The sequence below is a fragment of the Lipophrys pholis genome (genome assembly GCF_963383615.2).
Source record: "Lipophrys pholis genome assembly, contig: SCAFFOLD_209, whole genome shotgun sequence".
Classification (NCBI taxonomy): domain Eukaryota; kingdom Metazoa; phylum Chordata; class Actinopteri; order Blenniiformes; family Blenniidae; genus Lipophrys; species Lipophrys pholis.
Genome location: NW_028292224.1, coordinates 1 through 8,366, shown reverse-complemented (window position 1 = coordinate 8,366; position 8,366 = coordinate 1). Strand labels below are relative to the sequence as shown.

At 42.1% G+C, this 8,366-nt stretch overlaps 1 protein-coding gene across 1 annotated transcript; it reads right to left on the bottom strand.

Moving 5' to 3' along the window:
- Positions 1–223: 223 nt before the first annotated feature.
- LOC308128073 (dynein light chain 2, cytoplasmic-like) lies at positions 224–493 on the bottom strand (the record flags this gene model as incomplete). Its single annotated transcript, XM_080493740.1, has 1 exon — positions 224–493. The coding sequence occupies one exon, from the start codon at positions 491–493 to the stop codon at positions 224–226; it is 270 nt and encodes an 89-aa protein (XP_080349866.1).
- Positions 494–8,366: the final 7,873 nt, after the last annotated feature.

The following is an 8,366-nucleotide window of genomic DNA, read 5'->3' as shown; positions in this document are numbered from 1 at the left end:
TCCTTGCTGACAATTATCACTCATGCTACACTGAAAGGAAGAACGAGTAGGTGAAACTGATATTCAATGAGCACTGTCTACAAAGCAAGTGTACAAGACATCTAAAAAGCATGAAGGTTGATGAAAATGCTAATAATTAAATTGAATGAAGAGCTTGCCAAAGCATAAGCTTCAAACTCTTGTTATGGTTGGTATAAGGATTGATGTCTAATCTTCATCTTTTTCATCCAGACTTGAAAAGCAGGATTGCTACCTGTCCCATGTAGAAGTAAATGAAGTGTTTTGTCTCGTGGGTTACATACGAGCCAAAGTTACGACCCACCACGCAGTGCCATGTGGGGTTGAATTTCTTGTCAAACTCCTTCTTGATGAAGGCGGCTATATCCTTTTCAATGTTGAATTTCTCAAGAGCCTGATTGGCACAATCGATTGCATCCTGCTGCATTTCTTCATTCATGTCTGCATGCTTTATCACTGCCTTCCGATCAGCCATACACAATCAATAATGGATACATCCTCCATAAATTATCTTTCAGTAAAGCATTTCTAGACAGGCCTTCTTCAGAACCCCTGCGATCTTTTGATTGTCCAGTGACTGCCAGTTGCTTTTTGAATATTATTACAACACTGTGCTCACCGCCCAATTAATTTCTTTTGTTTCACTTCTACTTGCCAGGTTAAGAGCTGCTCCCATGAACAAATCGCCCAGTAGGATATGCAACTTACTAGTGGGAAGGGAGTGATAATAGAATTGAAGCGTAATCGACTTTACTCCAGCTGCTAGCAATAACAACTGTCTGTGCTGTTAGTCCCTGATTTGATGATGAGGCTGGTAGGTTGCAGAATAAATCAGGATTGAGTAGTGATTATTTGAAATGAATGCGGAGGGGAGTTAAAACCTGGTCAGCAGGGAATTGTGAAGAATGGTGGAATTGACTTCATCTCTGAAGCAGGGGTAAGGGAAGGGAGATGCAAGCTGGGAGCTTACTGACTTCGATAGTCCAGCAACCTTCATAATTTGATTTTATTTTCTGATCAGTTCTTACTCATCCTATTGTGGAAGGATGTTTCAGCTTTGTCGCAGTGACTCATACCTGAGAACCACCTGATACTCTTCTTCTTCATCACCTTACCAGTCAGAATCCATTATGCTGCGGTCTGACTCTGAAGAGGCTGGATCGTGCTAGTGCTTATCTTCGAGGGGAATGATTATATCAGGTCTGAGGTCGGCTGCCCTCTTCCACTCTTTTGTCTCTTTCTTGAGAGATTTAAAAGTGTATTTTTAGCGTACCTGAGAGGAGGTTAGCTTTTGAGTCTACTTTTTCTGTTTGTGCAAGCCTTCTTTTCGATTATTCTATTTGGAGAGTCGTGAAGCATTCATTTTCACTGATTGGTTGAACTGGTGCAGACGTAGTTCCTTATCCCTCTAGCTCTGCAGAGCCTGATCCGAGGCGAGTGCTGCTAGAGTGGTGGCATCAGGTTGGTCCATAACCCTCAACTCGTTCAACCGTCACCTTCAATCCAGATCGAGGTAATTCACCAACAGGCATTAATTAAAAGAAGGTATTAAAATAACAAAGCACACCTTGAAAAACTAATAAGTCATTTTTAGATGATTGTTAGTTTGATGGCTACAGGGGTTGGGTTGGGGTTGGGGTTGGGGTTGGGGTTGGGGTTGGGGTTGGGGTTGGGGTTGGGTTGGGGTTGGGGTTGGGGTTGGGGTTGGGGTTGGGGTTGGGGTTGGGGTTGGGGTTGGGGTTGGGGTTGGGGTTGGGCCAACTCAGCCATGGCTTTTCTACCATCCTGGGCACTCCGACATGGTTATCCTTTTCTCGGCCCTCTCTTCAGCGGGACCATGTACGTCTTCTGCGGGGTTGGATTTCTATTCACCAAGTACTGTGGACAAAGTTCCTTGAGCTTCGGAATAATGCTGATGATAGGTTCTTTAGGATTCTCGATACATATGGTTTCCGCGGCTTTGATTGGACTTGCAACATAAAGTAATCTCAATCTGGTGGTAGGTATGATGGTGCTTGGAAACATTATTTCGGGTTTGTTTGGTGCTGTGATGTATTTCTCCCATGGGTATTACCTAACCCTGGTAAAAAATAACAGCTTGACTGGAATTAGCTTCATGATATTACAAACGGCTAATTTACTGGGATGCACTATCAACTGGTCCCTTCTCCACTTTATCGATCCCACTCTACTTTTCCTCTCCACAGGAGGGTTCATGCTGCTTATCTCATTCACTGGCTATTGGACCACTGACATCCCACGTGCCACGATCATCTAACAAGATTAACCAAGTCTTTTCTAAGCCTTCTTAAACCCTGATTTTTTAAAGAAGCTGCCACCTCTGAGTTTGATCGGCTTCATGCTGATACTACCCTACGGCTACCTTTCAATATTGACTGTTTTGACACTACCTGGGCACATCAACAAGAAAGACTCCGATCTGTATGTCTTCCTGATCCTCATTTGCTAAGGAGTAGGCGAAATAGTTGGAGGATTTCTAGTTTGTTTGATTGCTAATCGGATTTCTGAGAGGCAGGGAGTACTGCTAATTGGAGGGCTTTGGAGTGGGGTTATAGTCTTGGTGGTGGTGGCTGTAGAGTTGAAACTATATTGGCTAATGGGAATGGACGCCTTTCTGATAGGAGTGCTGGATTGTTTCTATCAAAGCTTCAACCTAGTACTAATCACACCTCTAAAAAATTGCTTCTGTATACGTTAGCTTGTACAACGCAATAATAAATTTCTTAGGTGCAATTGGATTCGCTCTGACACTAGTAATCGGCCGCAATTACCTCATCTTCTGTGGAATAAAGTTCTTCCTTGCCTTCCTGATCATCTTCTCAGCTGTACGACTCAACGACAGCCTGGAAGATGACAATCCGGAATGACTTCGTAATAACATTGCATCGGTTTGATCATATGCAATAATACATAGTTAAAGCTGCCAAACTATTGGCTGAATGTCCGTATGTCCTGGTAACTGCAGGAGCAGGTATGGGGGCTGATTCTGGACTGCCTGTCTTCCGTGGGATTGAAGGGTTCTGGACCTACTACAAGCCATTTCGTAACAGATTCAACTTCACTGATTGTGCTAGTCCCTCCTTCCTTTAGAAAGACCCGTAACTCTTCTGGGGCTTTTATGGACACCGGCTGAACCTCTACCGAAAGACAAAACCGCATGAGGGTTTCAACTTGCTGTTGAACTATCTGGAGAAGAATAGCAAGAAGTATTTTGTAGTGACATCGAATGTTGATGGACATTTCCAAAAAGCAGGTTTTCTGAGGACAAGGTCTACGAAATTCATGGGACCATCAACCATACGCAATGTGACAGCTGTCTAAAAGTGTAGCCTAGCCCAGATAAAGTCCCAGTCGATGAAGTAACCATTCAATGCTCTCAAATCCCGCATTGTCCAAATTGCCATGTCCCTTTGAGACCAAACATTCTCATGTTTGGTGACTGGAATTACCAAGACGATTTGCAACGTGAAAAAGTTCATGCTTTTGAATACTTCATAAAAGTGGCGCATGGTTAAATATGCGTGATTGAGATCGGTGCTGGAACTTATGTGCCCACTATCAGGAATATTTCAAAGACGGTTGGAGGTAAAAGCAAACTAATCAGGATCAACCCAGATGATGATGGCGATGGTGGAGCAGTCTGGCTTAAGATGGGTGGACTGGATGGCATTCGCAGCATCTTAGAAAAAGTATGATTCTTACAAAAGTTCAGTTCAATCAGTGTTTTTCTTATTCCTACTCCTGCTCGGTTTCAAAAATTCAGCAGGGTCTTTTCTACTGCTTGCTCGGTAAGGAGCATATAAGGCCAAAAACTTTTATTTCTGCTCTTCGTGGTCCACACAGGGTTATTCATACACGCCTTGGTAATCCGAGTGATGCTTGTTCCAACAATGGATGTGTTTATTAGGCACCTCTTTGAGTTCAGGTATCTGTTCCTTTATGAACTGGCACGACCTGTCAAATTTTTAACTCTGGGTAAAAGGATTGTATATCAAGAAATACGGTCTATTATCGCTACCTACTGCAGCAGACAGTTGCCACCCTGCATTGTTGAGGATTGGATCGTAGTCTTGTAAGGTTTCAGCGAAGTATTTTTCACCTTCTCGCCAATCGATCAACAAATCCTTGATTAGATATTAGCTGGCAATGTAGCGCATTCTTTTGTGCATAAACCCTGTGCGCTTGAGCATGCGCATGCCTGCATCGACCATTGGAAACCCTGTTCTTCCTTCCTTCCAAAGATTAAACAACTCTTTGTCTCCAGGCCATTCTAGATCTTTGTACTTCTACACGATAGGACCATACCCGTGCCTCATGAACAAATGGATGTAAAACTACCTCGCATATAGTTGCTTCAGAAGGTCCTCATTGTCCTTCACCTACCTATGCATCGCATAGAACACCTCACGGATACTGAGTGTACCATTGTTGATGTGCGGGGATAGTCGAGAGGTGCCTTTCATGGATGGAATGCACTTCGTGTCCTAATATTTCTTTGGTAAGTCCTTCAGCAATTACAAGCCAGCCTGCCTCCCCCCAGACTGAAATGTAAAGGGATTCGATTTGAATGCAGGAGCCCCTTTCTCTAGCAGTGTTGAGGAAATGAGGTTAGGTAATTTCTCTTTGCAAGGCGGCTGAACCGTGAATTGAATAAGCTTGTTGTAGAACGCTGTAAAGACTTTGTATGGTTTAAAGGACTTAGGTAGATCTGCAGTAGGAATCAGTAGATTGTCCTAAAAGATCTTGAGGGTAAGGCCATGTTTCTGGCAGCATCGGGCTATCTGCTCTTCCTCTTCTTTACCTTCTTGCACTTAATTCATGAAAACTGCCTGCAAACCGCTGATTGTCATTAGGTGTTAAATTGCCTTCTCGATTGTATCGTCGTAGAATTGCAAGCTGGCTCCATATTCTTCTAGTGCTGTGCTTAGTTAATTCAAACTTTCATATATGAACTGTTGTGCAAAGGGGTTTTATGGACGCATCCTAGAGACAAGAGTAGTAGGCACCTAGGTGGCATAGACCGGCAGTACAGAGATAGATCCTTAACAGGCTGAAAGAAGTCCTTTGTTATCAACAAGCCTTAGATCCTTTCTGAAGAAGTAAACAGAGAGTTAATGTTTTGTCATCCAAATAGTTAGTTGGTGATTTGAATTTTGATTGAAATTGCATTCACATGACCCTTTGACTTATAATTTGACTATTAAAATATTGCACTTTTCATTTTAATAACAATTAAGAATATGAGACTCTTCCTTTTATGTTTCTGGATGGTTGGTTTATTAGTAAAATCATTTTTTTTACTGCTCTTTTGCACTACTATCTATGCACCTTTTCACGCAATGCTTGTAGCCTTAAAGTTCGAAGCTCAAGATACTCACTGTTTCTTCTGATGAAGTCGGTTATTGTCCCACTAGTCTTATGGTTAGTTACAGGACAATAAGTATACTCTTTGGCCTTCTCCTGCTAATCCTTCTCTTTCATAACCTCAGAATGTTTATGAATTTGGTCCTTCCATTTAACTTTCTCATTAAAGAATTAGGAAGCTGTCCTAGGCACTGATGCTTTTACATATCTTCTAGGATGCAAGAAATTTTCTTCTCTTTGGTTTGCTGATAGTTGTGACATTTTTCTGCTCTCATTTAGTCTTTTTTGCTTGCTTTGCCAAATCCCTGAGGCACGCAGGTGGATTGGCTGCCTTTTGTTGCCGTGTAACAGTCTTTCTGAATGCTGGCTTATCTTTGAAGTACTTTGAACGGATGCTTCAATCTGCTGATCTCTGAGTGTTTTCTGCTGTTGTATGCGTTCTTACTTGATAAATTACTTAAGCATGGACCTGAAGTAAAAAGAGTCAGATTGCACTTTTTTTGTTTGGATTCCCAGGTACTGTGAGATTGATAATTCTGAATGGGAATGATTATGCAGAGGTATGCGATAGTTTGGTTGAATCGTTTTTGTGTGCATAAATAAAAATAGGTTAAATTACAAATCATTCTATTATCATTCCACAAATAGAATACAATCTAGCTGGTGAATCAGCTACTGAATTCATCCGCCCATCTCTGCTCACCTGTCCTTTCTAGATGTAATCTGATTATGGGAATTTATCTATTCAACATTAATGTGCCTAACATTTAGTATATATGTAAAATATTTAGCAATTGGGGAAATTAGGCTAGGGAGGATTTGCGACTGTTTTTAAGGTCCGTTATAAATAGAAACTGGCTGCCATGAAGGTCATCTAAAGGGATAGTCTTGATTCGGAACCTGAACTTCACAAGTACATAAACAATTAAATCAGACTCCAAAAGCAGCTCAAAAGCCCATACCTTGTCTAGCTCATCACCCATCTCTAAACCGACGCCTCCATCAATCTCGTTTTAGAACTTTGTCAGTGCTCTTTAAGAGATGTCTTCGTTGAAAAAAAGATGAAGTTTTCCGTGAAGGAGGCCTTGCCAGTCATCTGCAGTATTATTCGAGGACTGTGTGCTATCCACTCTGAGGGAATCGTCCATCGGGACATCAAAATTGAGAATATTTTGTTAGGCAAAGACGGTATATACAAGATTGCAGATTTCGGACTGGCTAAGGACGGGCCTGTATAATCTCTGTTAGGGACTATGGACTTCATGGCTCCATAGATTGGACGAGGATCCTTACTACAACTACAAGGTGGACTTATGGGCTATGGGAGTCCTAGCATTCACGCTAATTTTTTATTAGCTTCCGTTTAAGGATCCTGTCAAATACCCTACTGACAAAATCAATAAATGTTAGCCTAAATTCACTTTCGACAAGATCAGCAGTATCAAAGGCCATCCAGAATCCACCAACAAGGAACTGGAGGAATTCTTTACTTGCACCTTCACCTTTGACCCTATTAATCGACCTAGTTTTGCAAAGATCATCTGGTTGCCTCTTTTGAGGGATTTTTTCAGTGAGGATGAGAAAAAGAAGTTTGCGAATGTGTACGACCAATTCAAAGATAAACCACAGTTGACTCCAATGCAGTAGAAGGAGCTATCTAAAATCCATTTCTTGAAGGAGAACTAGGAAATCCTGAGTGAAGAGCTTAATATCAATTCAAATTTACGCTCCCTGTTTTCTTTTGAGGCGGCTAAGTTCATCATTCTCCAGTGTCACTTATTCAAGGGAGCTTTTTTAGCATGTGGTTGAATACATGACAGAATGCAAGCGACTCTACAGTCAGAAGCTGAGCTAGGTGGAGAGTAACTCATAGTTGATTACCTAGTACAAGCCTCCCTTACTGAAAAAGTAGATATAGTAAGACAAACCGTTCACATTCAATGATATCAGGGACTGCTACAGAAAAGTGATGCGTGAGATATTTGGGAAGGTGCAGGAACAGTGCAAGAACTGTAAGGATGTCAAAATGAAGACCACCTTAACCGGATAATGACCAGAGTGTTCATCTTTTACGTGGGGCCCATGATCCTGCGAGAGGATTACTTAGCTGATCATTTCAAGGAGGTCTATTAGAAGAAAGGAAAGGTGACTATCTGCCAGATCGAGAGGTGGATCAAGCGAGCCGATTAGCAATAGCTGCTCAACATGATTGTCAGAGTCAAGATTTACACTTCAAAAAATGACAGCATCAATTTCAATTAACATTCTAGAAATGATTGGTGAAAGATCTTGCTGTTTGTACAACCTAGGTGCCTCATGTCTCTAGAAGTCCATAGGAGTCCAGAATCCTTGGCACAAGTTATGTTCCATGAAGCGAATTTAATGATTACTACGTTGGAATAAACCATGGCGTCAATGACACTTCATCTATTATCTATAACAAAAAAAGATGTGGATTGTTGTACATCAAAATAAGGATGGGATCATGTGGCATATCTAAATCTCCTAATTTAAACTCTTACCGATCACAAATTCATTTCGGTCATTGGATTGTTTCTTGTTATGTTAGTAAAATTATGAATCAGATATTCAATAATCACTTCCACTTTCATCGATTTGTTTTGTGCTTTTCGTCCTAATTTACAACAATATTTGTTAATATTTTATAATCATTGTCTAGGCATTTTCTTCCTTTCACGCTTCGACCCAAACAGGGGTTGGGGTTGGGGTTGGGGTTGGGGTTGGGGTTGGGGTTGGGGTTGGGGTTGGGGTTGGGGTTGGGGTTGGGGTTGGGGTTGGGGTTGGGGTTGGGTTGGGGTTGGGGTTGGGGTTGGGGTTGGGGTTGGGGTTGGGGTTGGGGTTGGGGTTGGGGTTGGGTTGGGGTTGGGGTTGGGGTTGGGGTTGGGGTTGGTGGGGTTGGGGTTGGGGTTGGGGTTGGGGTTGGGGTTGGGGTTGGGGTTGGG